The sequence below is a fragment of the Nymphalis io genome, chromosome 28 (assembly GCF_905147045.1).
Source record: "Nymphalis io chromosome 28, ilAglIoxx1.1, whole genome shotgun sequence".
Classification (NCBI taxonomy): Eukaryota; Metazoa; Arthropoda; class Insecta; order Lepidoptera; family Nymphalidae; genus Nymphalis; species Nymphalis io.
Genome location: NC_065915.1, coordinates 7,108,960 through 7,127,799, shown reverse-complemented (window position 1 = coordinate 7,127,799; position 18,840 = coordinate 7,108,960). Strand labels below are relative to the sequence as shown.

The following is an 18,840-nucleotide window of genomic DNA, read 5'->3' as shown; positions in this document are numbered from 1 at the left end:
ATGTAGTACTACTGCTGTTAGTCTAAGGCCTCCTCTTCTCTGCACGAAAAGGTTTTAGAGATAAATATAAGGTCACACATGCAGGTTTCCTCACGATTTTTTTCTTTCATCACCAAGTACGATATGATGATGATGTCCCCCTGACGTGTCCGACAATCTGAACCTACCCAGACGAGCTTACACAAAGCTCTACCACCAGCAGAGTTTAAAACAATACGATATTTTTCGGTTAAGATCCACTTGTTCTAACTGTTCAGCTATCTCGCTAAAAATAATGATATAAAATTGCTGTTGTTGATATAAAATTTATACGTCGTATATAATCAATAATTATTTGTAAGTGTTTTAATATCAGTATACGGATGACATATTATGAATAACTCGACGAGCCGGTTGGCGTGGTTGGTAGATACTTGCCTTTCACGCCGAAGGTTGTGGGCTCGATTCCCACCCAGGACAGACATTTGTGTGCATGAACATGTCTGTTTGTTCTGAGTCTGGGTGTAATTTTCTATATAATTATGTATTTACAAAAGAAACGTAGTATATGTAGTATATCAGTTGTCTGGTTCCCATAGCACAAGCTTTGTACAAGCTTAATTTGGGATCAGATGGCCGTGTGTGAAAAATGTCCCAGGATATTATAATACAATCGCTCATCAGATGTTCGACTGCAAAACAGCAGTACTTAGTATTGTTGTGTTCCGGTTTGAAGGGTGAGTGAGCCAGTGTAACTACAGGCACGAGAGATATTAATCTTAGTTCCGAGGGTTAGTGGCGCATTCGCGATGTAATCAATGGTTAATATTTCTTAGATACCCAATGTATGGGCGGCACTGTTGGGCTAAGGCCTTCTCTTCTATGGATATAGTTGCGCATATTCTTATAGCATTCGCTTCAGTATAGCTTCAATGTGGTCCCATTATAAAATCATAGGTATTGGATCTTGGAGTTCGATGATATACCAGGGAACTCCTCGAAATGAAACAGGGGATTGTGATATGGTTAGGTCTATGACCGTTCCGAAACGATAAGGTACTTATATATTATCAAGAACGTGTTCAACGGGACTGGACGTAGACTAGGAAGGCGTACAACGGTACTCCTTAACAACAAACAGCGTGAACGTGTGAATTGTCAATTATGTTTATATATTTTAAATCAAACTTTTAGGTCAATGTTTTTATCTTTCACACCACGATAAACAATTCAGGTCGCTATTTTTTTTTATATATATTTTTAATTTAACCTACACAGATTATACTTCCGTGTCTTTGTTTAAGTTATTTGATAATTTCTTTTTCTTTTATTGATAAATAATGAATGTACATTTTTAGAATTATCCTTAACTATTTAAGCTTGGACTTTTGAGTAGTTCTGTCTTCTTCTTTCGGATGTCAAATTAATGAAGATAAAGAGACAAACCAATGTTTAACAAAGCAGTCGTATAACAATGTTTGAGTAGAGTATGGGCCGGTTGGCGTGGTTGGTAGATTGCCTTGCCTTTCACGCTGAAGGTTTTGGGTTCGATTCCCACCCAGGACAGACATTTGTGTGCATGAACATGTCTGTTTGTTCAAAGTCTGGGTGTAATTATCTATATAAGTATGTATTTACAAAAGAAAAGTAGTATATCAGTTGTCTGGTTCCCATAGTACAAGCTCTGCTAAGCTTGGGATCAGATGGCCGCGTGTGAATAATGTCCCAGGATATTATTATAATTATAGGATATTATTAGTAAGGCAGTATATTTTTTGAAGATCGTTGATGTGGATAGAGTAACGTTACAAATTCCCTCCTCCCAGCTCTAGCAAGCGACTTCATTACGGTTCTGTCTCGGCCATGTATTGCCATGTTTGCAAGTTTCCCATGGGTATCTAAACTGCTATAGATATGCAATCGTGAACCCTTTCCTTAGTTAAATATACTATATACCAATGTCTATGGTGTAAACTAAAACTAAGCTTATATTTACATATTATATGCGATTCGTTAATATCTCTGATATATAATGCATACAATGTACTACAAACAGTCTTTATCAATACATCTTTATTTATAATACAACAATATTCCACTTAACGACTCATATCCACTTTAATTTCACTTCCAAAGTGCCGATAACAACATCGTCGACATTTCAAGACGCCATTTTTACGTCCACAATGAATACCATAGATTAGTTTAGATTTCGACCAATGATATCACTCTAATTCAAGTTTAAAGTTATTTATTTATGTCTCTTTTTTTTTTTATAGAATAGGAAGGTGGACGAGCATATGGGCCACCTGATGGTAAGTGGTCACCAAACGCCCTTAGACATTGGCATTATAAGAAATGTCAACCATCGCTTATAGCCAATGCGCCACCAACCTTGGGAACTAAGATTTTATGTCCCTTGTGCCTGTAATTACACTGGCTCACTCACCCTTCAAACCGGAACACAACAATAATAAGTGCTGCTGTTTTAACGACTCATATCCACTTTAATTTCACTTCCAGTGCTGATAACAACATCGTCGACATTTCAAGACGCCATTTTTACGTTCACAACGAATACCATAGATTAGAATACCATAGATTATTTAGATTTCGACCAATGATATCACTCTAATTCAAGTTTAAAGTTATTTATTTATGTCTTTAGGAATCGGTTGTATACTTATTCAGTTAAATACATAATTACAATTATAATACAATCGTATGCAGATTACATTAACTGTAATGTAATTATGCAGCCTAGTTTGTGATTCGTCGCTATCTTATCGAGTAATAAATAATATACAATAAATTATATGTAATTATAAAATGAATGGTGTCTGCTGTTTCGTTCGAGTGGACTTTAAACCAATAGATATATTCTATGTCGACTTCCCTGGGAAGGTTTATTTTATTAGACAAAAGGTGGTAACAGTGTTCGTGTTTTGATTTAATAGTATATATAGTAGTATTGACTGCCTCGTTGGTCTAGTGGCTTATAAAGACCGCAGAACCGGAGGTCCTGGGTTCAAATTCTAGATCGGACTAATAAAAGGTTATTGGGTTTTTCTGTGAAAAGTTCTCAGTAGCAGCCGGAGCTCCCGTGCGTCGGAAAGCACGTAAGTAAAGCCATTGGTCCTGCGTCTGAACTCATTCCGGTCGTGTCGGATTGCCGTCCCATCGGATTATGGCAGTTTGGGAATAGAGAGTGCACCTGTGTTTGCGCACACACTTGTGCACCATTATATCTCCTGTGTAGTTGGCTAATCTCTCTTGAGATTGGCCACCGTGGCCTAAATCGGTCTGGAGGACATTATTATTATTATTATACATATATAGACGAAGTTTGTAATTCTGATGACTCGAAGAAATTTGAGGTCAGAAGTCTCCTTTCTCTTACACAAATCAAATAAAAAAAATTATTTAAATATACTTTTACAAGTAATGAATCGTCAAGCGCTACCAGCGGTTCGGAATGTGGCTACCAAGAAGAACCACTAAGAAACTGACTAATACAATTCTCTATGGTAATGATATTCGATGATTTTTATGTCTGTCCCACAATACAAAAAAAAAAGTGTAATTTGTTATTGATAGCTATAATTAAATGAATGTAACCTTGTCAGTGAAGTGGTTTTGCGAAACACACGATTGGCCTAGATTTTTTTTTTTTAAATAAAAATGTGTGAAAGGCACCCAATTGGAGGTTTTAAAATTGATGCCAAACATAGAACAGTGAATCACAAGGAAGGCAACGATTACATTTCGATTCGATTGCGATAAAGTGACGATTAGAATCATGACCTAATCACTTATCTCGCTCGTGAAATGTTGTAAACTGACTCACGTTGATACGCTATTTTGATACGTGTAACTATTATTATAATGGTCAATTTCGCATATCACTTTCGTAATATAACGATCGTTTTGTTCTTATATTATTATATAAGATAATAACAGTAACAGCCTGTTAATGTCCCACTGCTGGACTAAGGCCTCCTCTCCATTTTGAGGAGGTTTGGAGCTTATTCCACCACGCTGCTCCAATGCGGGTTGGTAGAATACATATGTGGCAGAATTTCAATGAAATTAGACACATACTGGTTTCCTCACGATGTTTTCCTGCACCGTCGAGCACGAGATGAATTATAAACACAAATTAAGAACATGAATATTCTGAGGTGCTTGCCCGTGTTTGAACCCAAGATCATCGGTTAAGATTCACGCGTTCTAACCACTAGGCCATCTCGGCTATAATATTATATAAGAAGTTCATATTTATTTACAAAGAGATTAAAAACTGAAAAGTTAATTAAAATAAAATGATATAAAAGCAAATTTAGTATAGTAAACTTAGATAAAGGAGACGTGATGGTCAGGAGACGTGTCGCGGATGAGTTATACACGATCCCACAGCCTCCGATCCGTGCCGAAGACTTCCATCGCAGAAGATTTAGTGGGTAAGAATCCCGCTGTAACCCAAAAAATCTTGAATCATTAATGCTTAACCGATGATACCGTGTTCATGCTCGGGTTTGATCACAGCATCGCTGAATTTTTATCTGCTTAATTTGTGTTTATTATTGTACTCGTGATCTGCTATGGAAAACATCGTAAGGAAACCTACCTGTACTACATGTTTAAGATAAGAGCTGAGATGGTCCAGCTGGCTAAAACACGCGAATATTAACCGTAGATGCGGGTATTAGACCCGGGCGAGCACAGCGGAGCTTTAATTATTTTGTGTTTATAATTCATTTCGTTGAAATTTATGGAATTTTTATCCACTAGCATTGGCGTGCGGTGGAATAATCTCTTCTAGACGAGAAAATCGATTTCCAGTAGTGGTACTTACGGTTGTTACTTTATTATTAAAACATATCTCGCAACTCAAACTGGATATATATATTTTAATTCATTCACGTTCATTGCCATTTCTATTATGTTATGTACTCTATGATTTCAACTATATTTATTAGCGGAAAGTTTCATAACTTTCTCGTGGATTTATATATGTTTTTAAAATTTCAATGAAACATGTCAGCCTCCTAAATTTTGACACAGATTATGCATACATAGATGTTATTTTTTTAAACGTTTGAAGCTTTTTACTTGTTTTATAAAATGTAACATATCTATGTATTATATGTATATATTAAGTAATCATTTTATCGTTCTTTAAAGTAAATAAAAGGTTGTATATACTTTTATGGGTTGTATGTTGATTCCAGTTTTACTTTTGTTGTATATAGTTATATACATATAGGGAGTATATACGGAATGTGTGTATATGTTGTTCATCTCGGTGATGAAGGAAAACATCGTGATACCTGCGTTAGTGTCGCCTTTGTGCATTGAGCAGTGTGGCGGAATAAGCTCTAAACATTTCTGAGTGCCTTCTCAAAGGCGATTAGAAACGCATATGCACTCTCTATTCCCTCACTCTCAAAAGTAGGAGACCGAAAAGATCCAACGCTGGTTTTACGCGTTCTCCGAGGCATGTGCAAATTGGAATTGGTAATTTTTATAGAAAAATCAAGAACTACAAAGTCTTGTTTTATAAACTAGCTCCCTAGATCAACGTAGCTATCCGATTGGTTATTTATACAATATAAGAATAGTCCCTTGTCTATGATTACAATAATGTAAAAGATAAAGTGTAACAACGAAACGAAACTCTTTTGTTTTCGCTCGAGGTGGGTGCGGCGTGCGCTCACCTTGAACTGGTGCGAGGGGGATGGCTACACTACACTACACTTTGAATTATAGTTTAGTGAAACTATTGATGACCGATTTTATTGATATACACGACATATCAGTGATAAACCTTGCATCTTGCTAACTATAAAACCTTTTTAGGTTTTGTGTTTTTTTTTTCTAATTTTCGAAAGGCATAGCAAAGTTGCACCTTCGTCTAAGGATACAGGCATTGTAATATAAACTTCACACTCAATAAGCCTCCAATCTTAGATCTAATGTTAGAACCATGTAATGAAACTAGCAGACTCAACCTTTAAAACTAAACCTTCCGGAACATAATATATAACAATCAAGAAAAAAAAAAGAATTGTCGTGTCTTTATATAAAACTTACTTTTTTTTTATAAATATATAATAGTTGATGGAGAATCAATTAAAAATAGAAAAAAAAAACAGTAAGAAATAGCAACAAACTTTTATTGTATTAATATTAAAATAAATAAATGTTTAAAAACAAGAATCGAGTGACGTACACATTGACAGATAAAGTTTATAATAAGCTTATAAAAAAAGAAATAGAAATCAGTTATGATTTGTGGCAACAAAATTATGTCTAATAAGTAATATTTGTTGAAATCATTTTTACTACACAATTATAAACGATAATAATTATATGCTCAATACCATTTATCCGCCCATTTTATATGTAAATTTGACAGATAATAAAGGCTAACATACTTTGACCTACTTTTGATGCGTACCCATATTCAGCCTAGATTCGCTTCAAGCGCTTTACTGTTCAGTGAAAGGTAGGTAACTGGGTCGCTGCAGCGGCACAGTTGTTCGAGTAGTGTTCTATTTTTAAAACTGTGGCGTTGGCAACAGCTCTACAAATTAGGGCATGGTTGCACTTAGGTTTTAAGAATTAATACTCTATGTACACGCGACGTCGTAGGCTTTGTTCTTTCAATGTTTTTTTTTTAATATAGTTTTAGTGTTGTTTGTAGAATTTCAATAATGAATGAGATGAATGAAATACTAAATGAATTCAAATATTACTAATAATGCAAGAAAGATTTATATTTAGATTTGCAAATGTAATTTTTTATAGTGGTTTTGGCAACAATTTCCATTTAATTTGTTTGGAGTCGGATATTTGGGAGAGTCGACTCGGTAGCCCTCATTCCCGTACTTCAGTGGGTCAAGGCTGTTTTGGTTTTGAAGTCAGTTCGTATTAACTGGCTGGTTAATTCGAAATCTCTTGATTTTCGTATTTAAATTTCGAATGAATTTAAATTTGTTTATTATTTATTTTGAGTATTTGTTATGGCCTATGTACTTAATGTTTTTCATAGCCGAAAAAGAAGGCTTCTACTACGATGCTATATACAATTTATATTTGTCTATCTAGGCAGATAATAAATAATGCGTCAATAGTGCAATGGTTTTCAGGTCGCACGTTGATGTAAAAGTCGCAGGTTCGATTTGACCCCTTGTGCTATTGTCGTCCCCACTCCTTTTTTTTAAAAACGCGTCACGCGTTTTCCCCACGGGAACAGTAGGAGGGTATGTGGGGCCTGCCAGTGTTTAAGACGCTGAGTGCGTCCCGAACATCGGAATACCCACTAAAAAACTGTTTTTTTCGCGAAATTCGCCATGGAATGCCCAAAATCGGCCAGTAGAACACCATCATCATTGATAGCAGGCTTTTAACATAATCAATCTTGAAAAAGTCTCATGTCGCTTATCATATTGTAAATGTGTACATTTAGTCCCCCCCCCCTTCCCTAACTGTGATGATGTCACGTGCTCTGTCAAGGTTTCGGGTTACCGCTGAGTCTGTATGTTTTTGTTTTAACAGCTGTGACAACTTCGCATTCTTTAATTTAACTATACACATTAGTTATAGTATATGTTTCCTTTATCATCGTTTGGAAATGGATGGTGGATTGAGAATGATGAATCAATCTTAATTCTTAATTTCCAGATGCACAGTAACGAACCCCCTCCAGCGACGGGTACGGGGCTGCTGCTCCAGCTGGGCCGGCTGGTGGTGCGCGCGCGCAGCTCCAGCCCCGCGCCCCGACGCCACCATATCAACCCCTCCACTAGCCAACAGGTATGATTTACATAATTATATGACTGTAGATCCCAAAGCCGTGGTACCAGCCTGGATTCTGGATTTCACAACATTTTACCGAGTCTAATAAAGCACGTAAAGCCGTTGTTTCTGCGTCTCAAGTCTCTCCGGTCGTGTGAGATTTGCCGACCCATTGGATTATGAGATTGAGGGAATAGAGTTTGAGAATTGTGCACCTGTGTTTGCGCACACATTTGTGCACTGCAATATCTCCTGCGCAGACTTGACATACTTGGTAGTAGGGTTTCTTGAATGCCCTTCTGCGTAGGTACCACTCTCTCATCAGATATTGTACCCAAACAGTAAAACTTAGTATTGTTGCGTCCCGGTTTGAATGGTGAGTGAGCCAGTGTAACATCTTAGTTCCCAAGATCGGTGGCGCATTGGCAATGTAAGGGATGGTTAATATTTTTCATAGTGCCACTGTTTATGGGATGTGACCAATTACCATCAGCTGGCACAGTTGCTCGTCCGTTGGCTATTCCACAAAAAAAGAAACTTGCCGTCACCATCAATTGTTCAATAAATTCATTGTGCTATATCGTAGTGCTTCGCTTTGAAGGACGGGTGAGCCAGTTTAATTAAAGGCCCAAGGGACTGGACGAAGTAGGTCGTGAGACCAGCGTTGCATGACAATGTTAATATGACAAATCTATTATATAATGCACATATTTATCTATTATTAATGTTAATAGCATGTTATTATACAGCGTGTTCATTGTACATTTCAATCAATAAATTTTATAATTTATGTTCTAAGAATGTCTAAAAATATGTCAATTATGTGATCGTGTTGTTTTTAATGACTATTTAACTAGGCTTAAAAAGACACGATACCCGTTTAAAAATAGGATTTATATAATATAAGTTATCTTGAAGCTCATATAATCCCAATATTCTCCCATAATTAAGGGAGTCTTCTAAATTCTTCATTCTTCTAAATACATCCTGAATATAAACAATGGATGATTCTTGATCGTTTTATGATTCAAATTTCAGGTGATAACTCAACCGAAACCAGACACGGACGAGCCCAAACCAGCAGTCGAAGCCCAACTCAACAGCCATGTTCAAGCTCTGTGGAATGACCAGATACCCATTTGTATCGAGGTATGTTTGTAATGGACTATGGCCTTGATGGCTTATACGTGGAAGATTTTCATCCGTCACATGCAGTAATATCACACGAAGGCCTCATCTTTAAGTCTTGTCTTGGGCTTTGATGATAATGATGATGGTACTTGTCGTGTGTCTAGTTCAATACGTCTTCGTCAGGTTCCTATCAGTCCTTTGGTGTTTAGCGTTCGAAAAAAGGCAATTATATGTAAGTTTTAATAAGCACCACATCTAAATTCTGCAAAGCTCATTTTTACCCCCTAACCTTATTGAAATACGTGTGCTCACGTCTTCAGGTGCTGCTAGCTCCGGATTGTCAAGAGTGCTACGCCTCCCTCAGCCGAGTGGAAGAGGAGGGCATGTATGACAAACTTCACACACAGCAGAAGGCATTGTTGCTCGAACGTTGGACTATAAGGACAATCACTAGCAAGTAAGTCCACATAGATTAGGGTATTTGCAATGGCGTTTGTAAATGCTGCTCTAAGGCGATACAAAATATAGTGCAGCAAAAATGTAGTTGAAAAATTAGGTACATTTAGTACTGGATAGAAAACCATTAGAAATCGTCCTGTTTAACAATTGCTTTCATGAGATGTAGCCTTGGGAGCCTATTAAAAAAATTGGTGTATTTTATTTTTTATAGAATAGAAAGGCGGCGAGCATATGGGTGGTCACCAACGCCCATAGACAATGGCGTTTTTTTTTTTTTTTTTCGCTGGAAAAACGCATTTACGCGTTTCCCCCACATGAGGTGGGGTGGTATGTGGGGCTCGCCGGCACTGAAGGCGCCGGAATACCTACTAAAAAACCAGCGGTACCCACTCCGTCTTGTCGAAGGGGCGTCACGGGATCGCTTGCGCATCCTACCGTGACGCACCGACGGTTGGCCCGTTCAAGCGGTACCCCCCTAACCCCAGCGGCGCTTACGGTGGGAGAAGAAGGCGAGCATAGCGTCGGCGCCTCCTCCCGGGTCTTCTTCGGGGACAATGGCGCTGTAAGAAATGTTAACCATCGCTTACATCACCAATGCGCCACTAACCTTGAGAACTAAGATGTTATGTCCCTTGTGCCTGTAATTACACTAGCTCACTCACCCTTCAAACTGGAACACTTGTTGTATTCCGGTTTGAAGGGTGAGTGAGCCAGTACCAAGTACTGCTGTTTTGCGGTAGAACATCTTATGAGTGGGTGGTACCTACCCAATTAACGCAATTACAATAACTAATCTTTCGTTATCGTCATCTGACGCAAAGTTAGAGAATGTCTAGACTTAAGAGTCCGCTTTTTGTACCGTAGTGTTGAAATTAAAAAATTATACATTATTTTTATATAATAACCCACACGTGTGACGAAATACATAGACGATGATGTAAATGAAACGTAGAACGATGACGTCTTAAGAATTAGATTATATTTCTCACGCCGGGTTGTCTAAGGGGGGAAGCACTACGCTATTGTTAGATTCGATATTGTTTTTTGTTGAAGTAGAAGTTAGTAATTGAGAACAGAGTATAAGTAAGAAACATTTCCTTCCATCACCAATAGGCCACTAACCTTGGGAACTATGATATTATGCCTCTTGTGCCTGTAGCTACACTGACTTAGTCACTATTCAAACCGGAAAGCAACAATATTAAGTATTACCGATTGGCGGTAAAATACGAGATGGGTCGGAGCTACCAACTCAGAAGGCCTTTAACAAAGTCCTACCTCATACAACAAACATAACATGGATATGTAAATTTTCCATGCCGCACCCGTGTCCCAATTTAACACTAAAGTTCTTGTTATCTATAAAAATGTTTATGTGTATATTTTTATATAAATAAGATTATTTTTAATAAAGCATAATTTAATTCTTCTATTATGTACATATATACCATTGTCTTTTTTATCTTGTAAGATAATGGGTGTAATAACAAATGACGTTTATCTTTCAGAAGCCACGAGACACCGTCTGCTATCACCCCCCACTGGTTACTCAACGCGGTTCGCTCCCAGCTCCACTTCTCTCAGCTGTCAGCTTGGAAAGCCATCATCAAGAAGACCGATGACAAACCAGCTGAAAGAAGGTAATTCGAAAATAGACTTAAAGTTGTTTTTATCTGAAAAAATATTAAGTATTTCTGAGTTTTATTAAATTTGAAATAAATATTTTCAGGAGAAAGTTGAGCCGTGAAACGTGCAACTTTAAAAAAATAGAAGCAAACTGTGACGAAACAGATCTCGAAGAACGCAAGCTAAACGTCGTCTACTCCATAAAAATACCGGGCGAAAGTTACAAGATAGCCGACTTTCCGAGACCGCCGAATGGCCACAAGTTTCCGGTAACGGATATCGGAAACAATATATATCTCAAAGTGGTATTGGAAAGCCTGCCTCGCTTGGACGATATACCAGTAGTTAAATGCACTTGTCAGAAGAGGAGAGCCAGAGAAGAGGTGCCCAATGTCCACGACGAGCTCGTGGGAAAACTGAATGATCTCACATTGGGCCCAAGGAACACCAAGTACCCGTCCGACGCCAACATTGGATCGAATGGCAGACGTATATCTATTATACCCAACCAAGGCATCGAATACGTGTACTCCTGTCTCGATAAAGACAAGAAGATTGTCGACGATAGGATGTTAACGCCGTGCAGCGAAAGCGGGAAGCACAAATGTAGTTGTGACGACGAATCTGACGACAAAACCCACAGAACGAACTCATTAAACGCCCAAGAAAAGAAGAAGCTAGACGAACGGAGACTGAAAGAGATAGCTAAATACAAACGCCGCTTGAGAAAAGAGAGTAAGCTAAAAAAGCTCTGTGATAGTACGTCGTCGGAAGGAGACGGATTAAAGGCTAAGGAAACGCATACGTCCATACCGATATTGCAAGCTGCTAGGTTCGATAGGTTCCGAGCGATTGGCTGTTTCAGAAATCAGACTTACTTAACGCTACCAGCCAGTCGCATCGAGAGTAGGTCGCCGTTCGTTGAAACCATGAGCATACCACCAGCTGAGTTCAGACGGACCAACACTGTGGCAACACAGACGGAGGACATGTCGTGTCAGTGTGGCAACTCGCTCCTGATGAAGTGTGAGGGGTGTTTGGACAGGGGCATGGTCAGGTCGCAGGGGAATTACAATCTGGCGTCGATAGAGAGCGGGGCGAGGCGGAAACGTGATGAGGACGAGAAGGCGCTTAAAAAGCATAAATGTGATAATATTAGCGATAATTCACAGTGTGATATAAGTTTAGATAATTCTAGTGATAAGTGTGACGGCATTATAAAGAGGCCAAAGTTGAGACGCTACTTCCCGATAGTGGACCGTATCGAGAAGGTTATAAGTGACAGATTCGCGCAAAACAACGATATACAGGAACTAAATCTGAGGGACGACGATACGGTTTTCTCTATACCGAAACCGGAACCGAAACGTCAGAAGACGTTTTCGATAAGCGACGATTACGTACTATACGAGAAATGTGACTACGGAACCATTGACAAGTGTCAAGTTGAATCCCCTAAGGAGGAACTCGAACAGAATGGCTTTAAATATCCCGATCCCAAAAAGTGCGGCCCCGATAACCAAGTGCCTTCGCCAACGGAAATGGATCGGTTTCGATGGAGGTTCGATTCCGCAGCGTCTATGGTTTTCCACAATAAGACGGGACTTCCCCTGACGTCCAGTCCCGCTCCGTTGAGAAGGGGAAACAATTGTTTCGATTTTGACGATTCGATTAACGGCGTGTCTGGTATTAAGAGGTAAGATTATATGTTTTAGTTAAATTACAATTGGAACTTAAAGATATTATGTAAATTTGTTTATGTATAATTGCGTTTATGTAAATACTCACAACATACGTACCGGCAGTGCCCTGTTCCACCCGATCTCCCCGCCGCCCCCCGCGCCCGCGTCGCCCGCGTCCCCCGCGCCGGGCCCCCCCGCCCCCCGCGCCGCCCCGCCCCGCCTGCGCCTGGGCCCGAGCGCCGGCCTGCTCGGCAGCTTCGAGGAGTCCGCGCTGAAGGGCCGGCTGGAGCCCGTGGCCACCGTGCAGGGCTTCGCGGCCGAGCTGGGCGCGTCGGGCGCCTTCTGCCCGCCGCACCGCCGCCTGCCCGTCACCGTGTTCTTCTACGCGCCCGGCGGGACCAACGCGCCCTACATGGTGAGCACTCCTCGCTCTGAGGGCTCCGCCGGCAGGGCCATGTCGTACGTTCTGATCTTAGTGACACATAGGAATATGTATTTTACTTGTAACACAACACATATGCAATAGTCATCTAAAATAATATACTAAATATATACACATATTTATATATAGACTAAAATGTTTCAATTTATACCTTATGTCGTAACTACACTTAGGCAGCTTAATTTCGCAAAGACCGACAAATGATTATTTTTCTATTTTGGATTCGGATTTTGCTTTGGTCATTTTTGTTTTGAAAACTTTTCGTTTCTTACCCTTTGGACACTTGAAGTTTCCAAAAGTCCATTTATATATCAGTAACTGCCGAGATGGCCCAGTGGTAACTGTGGTGGTGACCGCGTGAATCTTAGCCAATAATCGTGGGTTCAAACCCGGATAAGCACCACTGGCTTTTCATGTGCTTAATTTGTGATGTGAACCTGCATGTGTCTAAGTTCACTGAAATTCTGCCACAAGTGTATTCCACCATCCCGCATTGGAGCAGCGTGGTGGCATAAGCTCCAAACCTTCTCCTCAAAAAGGGTGAGGAGGTCTATGCCCAGCAGTGGGACATTCACGGGCTGTTACTGTTTTATCAGTAACTATCAAAATACAATACTATACTATTGTGTATAAATTCGATCAACATCCCATGAGCTATGAGCATAATAATTTAGTCTTCATGATAACCGATTTTATATGAAATAGAAGCGTTTGTTGTAAAATTGACTCCAAACATTGAATTTTAATGACGTAAAATAATTTTCCAGGGTCACATCAACCTGGGCCCGGGAGGGTACCGAGTGGCGCGCTCGGGCACGGTGCAGGTGTCGCTGTTCAACCCGCACGGCACGCTGGTGAAGATGTTCGTGGTGCTGTACGACTTGACCAGCATGCCCCCCTTGGCGCGCACCTTCCTGCGCCAGCGCACCCTTTACATGCCGGCCGGCGCTGACCCACCCGCGCCCCACCACATGCACAAGTGGCTTCGGTACCTGATTCATCTGAGGCGAGTACTAGTACCTGTAATAGTATCATTGAAGGTATCTCTGAGACTATTTCGTTATCTCACGGGATCGCTTGTAAGGCTGCAGATTCCTATATAGTACTGGGCTCCATTCCCACGTGAAGATAGAAACAGTTGTCGAGTTTTGCTCCCAACTCCCGTGCCTCATGCAACGTAAAGCCGTTGGTCCTGTCCTTAGGTTATGTTGACGTTGAAACTGAACATCTATACTAATATTATATATGGTAAAGTAACTCTTGTCTGTGTGTTACGCTTTCACGGCTAAAACACTGAGTCGATTTTGATGAAATTTGGTATAAAACAAGCTCGATCCTCAAGAAATGTCCTAGGCTACTTTTCATGCCTTGCCGTGACGAACAACTCTCAACACGCCTTAGCAGAAGGCAGAACTTGTAATTAATATATTACCAGTTTGTTACCAGAATGGTTGTGTATTCTCAAAAGAAAATATAAGATAAAAAAAAAACAAGTTTTCCAATTCCAATAAGTCAAGTGTTCCAATTTTAAAATAATGCATTTATTGTTTGTTACTTGTATAATATAATAGTCCTCCAGACCGATTTCGGCCACGGCGGTCAATCTCAAGAGAGATTAGCCAACTACGTAGGAGATATTATAGTGCACAAGTGTGTGTGCAAACACAGGTGCACTCTCTATTCGCTAACTCTCATAATCCGATGGGACGGCAATCCGACACGAACGGAAAGAGTTTAGGCGCAGGACCAATAGTTTTACGTGCTTTCGGAGGCACGGGAGTGTACGCACTTCCAGACTTGGGGCTGCTACTAAGAATTTTTCGACGAAAAAACCCAATAACTTTTTATTGGCCCGAACTGGGAATTGAACTTAGGGCCTCGGGGTCTGCGGCCTTATATCTAGTTGGTATACCTCGTTGGTATAGTGACTATATAGTCACTATACCAACGAGGCAGTCAAAACATATATAATTTTTATTTTATTTTATAGAATAGCAAGACGGACGAGCATATGGGCCACCTGATGTTAACTGGTCACCAACGCCCATCGACATTGGCATTGTACGAAATGTTAACCATCGTTTACATCACCAATTCACCACCAACCTTGGGAACTAAGGATGTTATGTCCCTTGTGCCTGTAATTTCACTGGCTCACTCACCCTTCAAACCGGAACACAACAATACTTGTTTTGGGGTAGAATATCTGATGAGTGGGTGGTACAGCCCTACCACTAGTAAAATATGTATATGATAATAAGTCAAGCGTTCCAATTTTAAAATAAACGTATTATCTTTAAGTTATCTGTAGTTTACTTGTACTGCCTTATGTATCAAGATTATTTATTTAATAATGTATGTCTATTTCAGATTTATGACGTCAAAATCTGGAAAACTGTACCTGCACACCGATATCAGGATATTAGTATCCCGTAAAGCCGATTTAGACACGGCTACCGCACATTCCGCACTATTCCGCCCTCTGCCGACCAATCAGAACAAGGAAGACGCGGTCACGTCATCGCCGACCAATCAGAACACGGAGCGCGACCGCCAAAACGCATCGGACGAACAGAAAACGGGATTACTGACCAATCGCACGCCGAATAGAGTTTTCGGCGGGTGTAGCGATTTCGATACTGAGATGAAGAATGACATGCGCGAGTTCGGTTATGAGAATCAAAATGGCGTCTCATACGAGTTGAGAAGTTTCACATACGCCCCGGAGAACCCTAAATATTCGCCGCGATAATATTGGGCTAGTTTGATGGACTCGGTGTATTTGTTTTTTAGTGCCTGTCAATGTATGTATTAATTTTTGTGTTAAAATATGTATGTACTAATGAGAAGAATATATTTTTTGGTTTTTATATACTTTTTGGGTTTGATTTTGATTCCATATTTGAAATGTATGATACATATAGTGATTACCTGATGGTGAGTGCCTGATGGTCAACGCTCACAGACATTGGCACTGTGAGATTTATTAACAGTTACTTTATCGCCAATACGCCTACGACCTTGGGAACTAAGATGATCCGTGTGTCAGTAATTACACTGGCTCACTCACCCTTTAATATCCAATTTAATATTAATTTCAATTAAAATCATTAGATATTCATGTTTATTTTTTATTATATAAATGCATAGTCAATATTACATGTATGTACACGTAGGCCCAGGCCCACCTAATGGTAATTGGACACCCCTACTCATAACACTATAATATTGTAACGCCATAGACCAACCCCAACAACGCCACTGACCTTTAAAACTAACGTGTTAAATATGTGTCTGTAGGTCACTCACTCTTAAAAACCGGAAACACAACAGTACTAAGCATTGCTGTATAGCGGTAGAATATTTGATGATTATATACGCAGACAGGCTTGGACAAAGCCCTATCACAAAGTAACGATTAAAGTCTGTTTATGATTAGATCTGAATCTCCATTAACCACAATGGAGATTCCATGGTCTACTCTCAGTAAACTATAATGTTGGTCATAACAGACAATATTATTAAAAAGAAAACAACAAAATATTCATATTTTATTAAATACGCTAATTTGACTGTGTATGAAATAGTTTGAATAACGATTATTTCTTTCTGTATTGTGTATTGATGTTACCAGCCTTGAGTGTGTAACTAAGATGAGAGAAGGGGAGCCGCGTGAGGGCTCTGAGACCGTTCTAAAGGGTGAACTGAGGAATGTCAAGGGTGAACTGTGTCGCGACAAAACAGTAACGCGATTACAATGGCAGCGATAGCGAAGCGTACGCTATTTTAAGCGAACGTTATATATAATAAGTTATTTTAATTTTTCACATCTTCTATGCGTCTCGTGTCGGCCATATTTATTTCATCATCAAATCAATTGAAAAATATATAATAATAATAATAATAATAATATCCTGGGACATGATTCACGCACGGCCATCTGATCCCAAACTAAGCAGAGCTTGTACTATGGAAACCAGACAACTGATATACTACATATACTACTATTCTTTTGTAAATACATACTTATATAGATAAAAACACCCAAACTCAGGACAAACAGACATGGTTATACACACAAATGTCTGTCTTGGGTGGGAATCGAACCCACCTGCGCGAAAGGCAAGTATCTACCAACCACGCCAACCGGCTCGTCATAGTCGTATGTATTCAAATAGGCACATAAAGATCGTTTTGAATCGTCATGTACCATGACCATATTGAATTAAAAATGAATATCATCAGTTTCGAATATAGGTTTTCCTAAAAACCGCCAAGAAACTCAGTAGTTACTATTCCACCATTTTAATTATAGTAGTATACAGTAGCCTGTGAATGTTCCACTGCTGGGCTAAGGCCTCCTCTCCCTTTTTGAGAATGTTTGAATTACAGAATGCAAATCGACAAATTCTAACTCCAGGCTTTTTTATCATGTATATAATCTTGTTTTGAGTACTAAAAACATCAAGGTTATGTATATAAGGTTGTATGTATAGTTACTTATTTTTTCAAATTTGCGACGTAGGAATCTCGGTGCTTTTTTTTTTTTTTTCGCTGGAAAAACGTTTACGGTTTTCCCCCACTTGAAGTGGGGGGTATGTGGGACTCGCCGGCGCCGAGCATGCGCCGGAATACCCACTAAAAAACCAGCGGTACCCACACCGCCTTTTCGAGGGGCGTCACGGGATCGCTTGCGAAAACCCTAGGATTGGTGGCCCGCCTCTGCAGGCCTCCAAATCCTAGGGGGTTCTCAGGGTACAAAGACTCCCTAACCCCGGCAACACTTACGGCGGGAGGAGAAGATGCGCATAGCGCCGACGCCTTCTCCCCGGTTTTATTCGGCGAAGCGAGTCAGCGGAGGCCCTCTCCTCACGCTCCCGCTCCGCTGCCTTCTTCTGCGACATGAAATTTTCGCAGAAGGAGACCGTCTCCAACCAGCACCTCTCGCTACCAAGCATGGCGTTTATCACACTCGGCAGCGTGAGGTCTTCACCGATTAAGGCCGCCAGGGACAGCTGAGGTCCCCAAGCGGCACACTCCATCAGAGTGTGGCACGCTGTGTCCGAAGGCGCACCACACTCATGGCAGGAGGGTGTCACCTCCCGCCTGGCTATCGGGTGCAGGTACTTACCGAAACAACCGTGTCCGGTAAGTACCTGCGTCAGCCTGAATGTGAGTGTGCCGTGACTCCGTTCCAACCAGCGACTCAAGTGGGGCGGACCGCCTCCACTGTCACTAGGCCTGCCGAGAGGGACCTCAGGTCCTCCTCCCACCTGCGAATCAAGGCTCGCTGGGCTAGGGCCCTGACTCGCTCAACCTCCGCCGACCCTGGACGGACGCCGCTTGACCTCCTCCTCCTTGAGTTCCCAGGGCGGATCGCTCGCGAGAAGTGTCGCTGCCGTCCACGACACCGTACGGTACCCACGTATCGCTCTCAGGAATCTCGGTGCTACGTAACAATAAATAATAATTATTATAATATAATAAATCAAACGCATACAATTCTATGAATTTTCCATTTATTGACTCACAACTAACACAAAAAATAAATAAATATCATGCACATACATCAAGAGAAAAATTTCATGACGTTAAAAATACTATAATTAGTTTTAGAAAGAGGTTGAAAAACAAAAGTTTGTTGATGCGAAACTGCTACAGAGGCACCAAGTATTTTAAGTGTAACTTTAAAATCTATTTATTATGTTTAATAATTATCCA

The 18,840-nt window shown here is 40.3% G+C and overlaps 1 protein-coding gene across 4 annotated transcripts in view; it reads left to right on the top strand.

Annotated features, from left to right (window-relative positions):
* LOC126779172 (protein FAM214A) overlaps nucleotides 1–15,993 on the top strand; it is a 47,673-nt gene extending 31,680 nt beyond the window's left edge. For all 4 annotated transcript variants that reach the window (XM_050503066.1, XM_050503065.1, XM_050503064.1 and 1 more), the window contains 8 exons: nucleotides 7,666–7,797; nucleotides 8,818–8,928; nucleotides 9,231–9,367; nucleotides 10,878–11,009; nucleotides 11,099–12,691; nucleotides 12,801–13,092; nucleotides 13,887–14,125; nucleotides 15,490–15,993. In XM_050503066.1, coding sequence (XP_050359023.1) covers nucleotides 7,666–7,797; nucleotides 8,818–8,928; nucleotides 9,231–9,367; nucleotides 10,878–11,009; nucleotides 11,099–12,691; nucleotides 12,801–13,092; nucleotides 13,887–14,125; nucleotides 15,490–15,871 — 3,018 coding nt within the window. In that variant the 3' untranslated portion in view covers nucleotides 15,872–15,993. The remainder of the gene's footprint in view (nucleotides 1–7,665; nucleotides 7,798–8,817; nucleotides 8,929–9,230; nucleotides 9,368–10,877; nucleotides 11,010–11,098; nucleotides 12,692–12,800; nucleotides 13,093–13,886; nucleotides 14,126–15,489) is intronic.
* The last annotated feature ends 2,847 nt before the right edge of the window (nucleotides 15,994–18,840 follow it).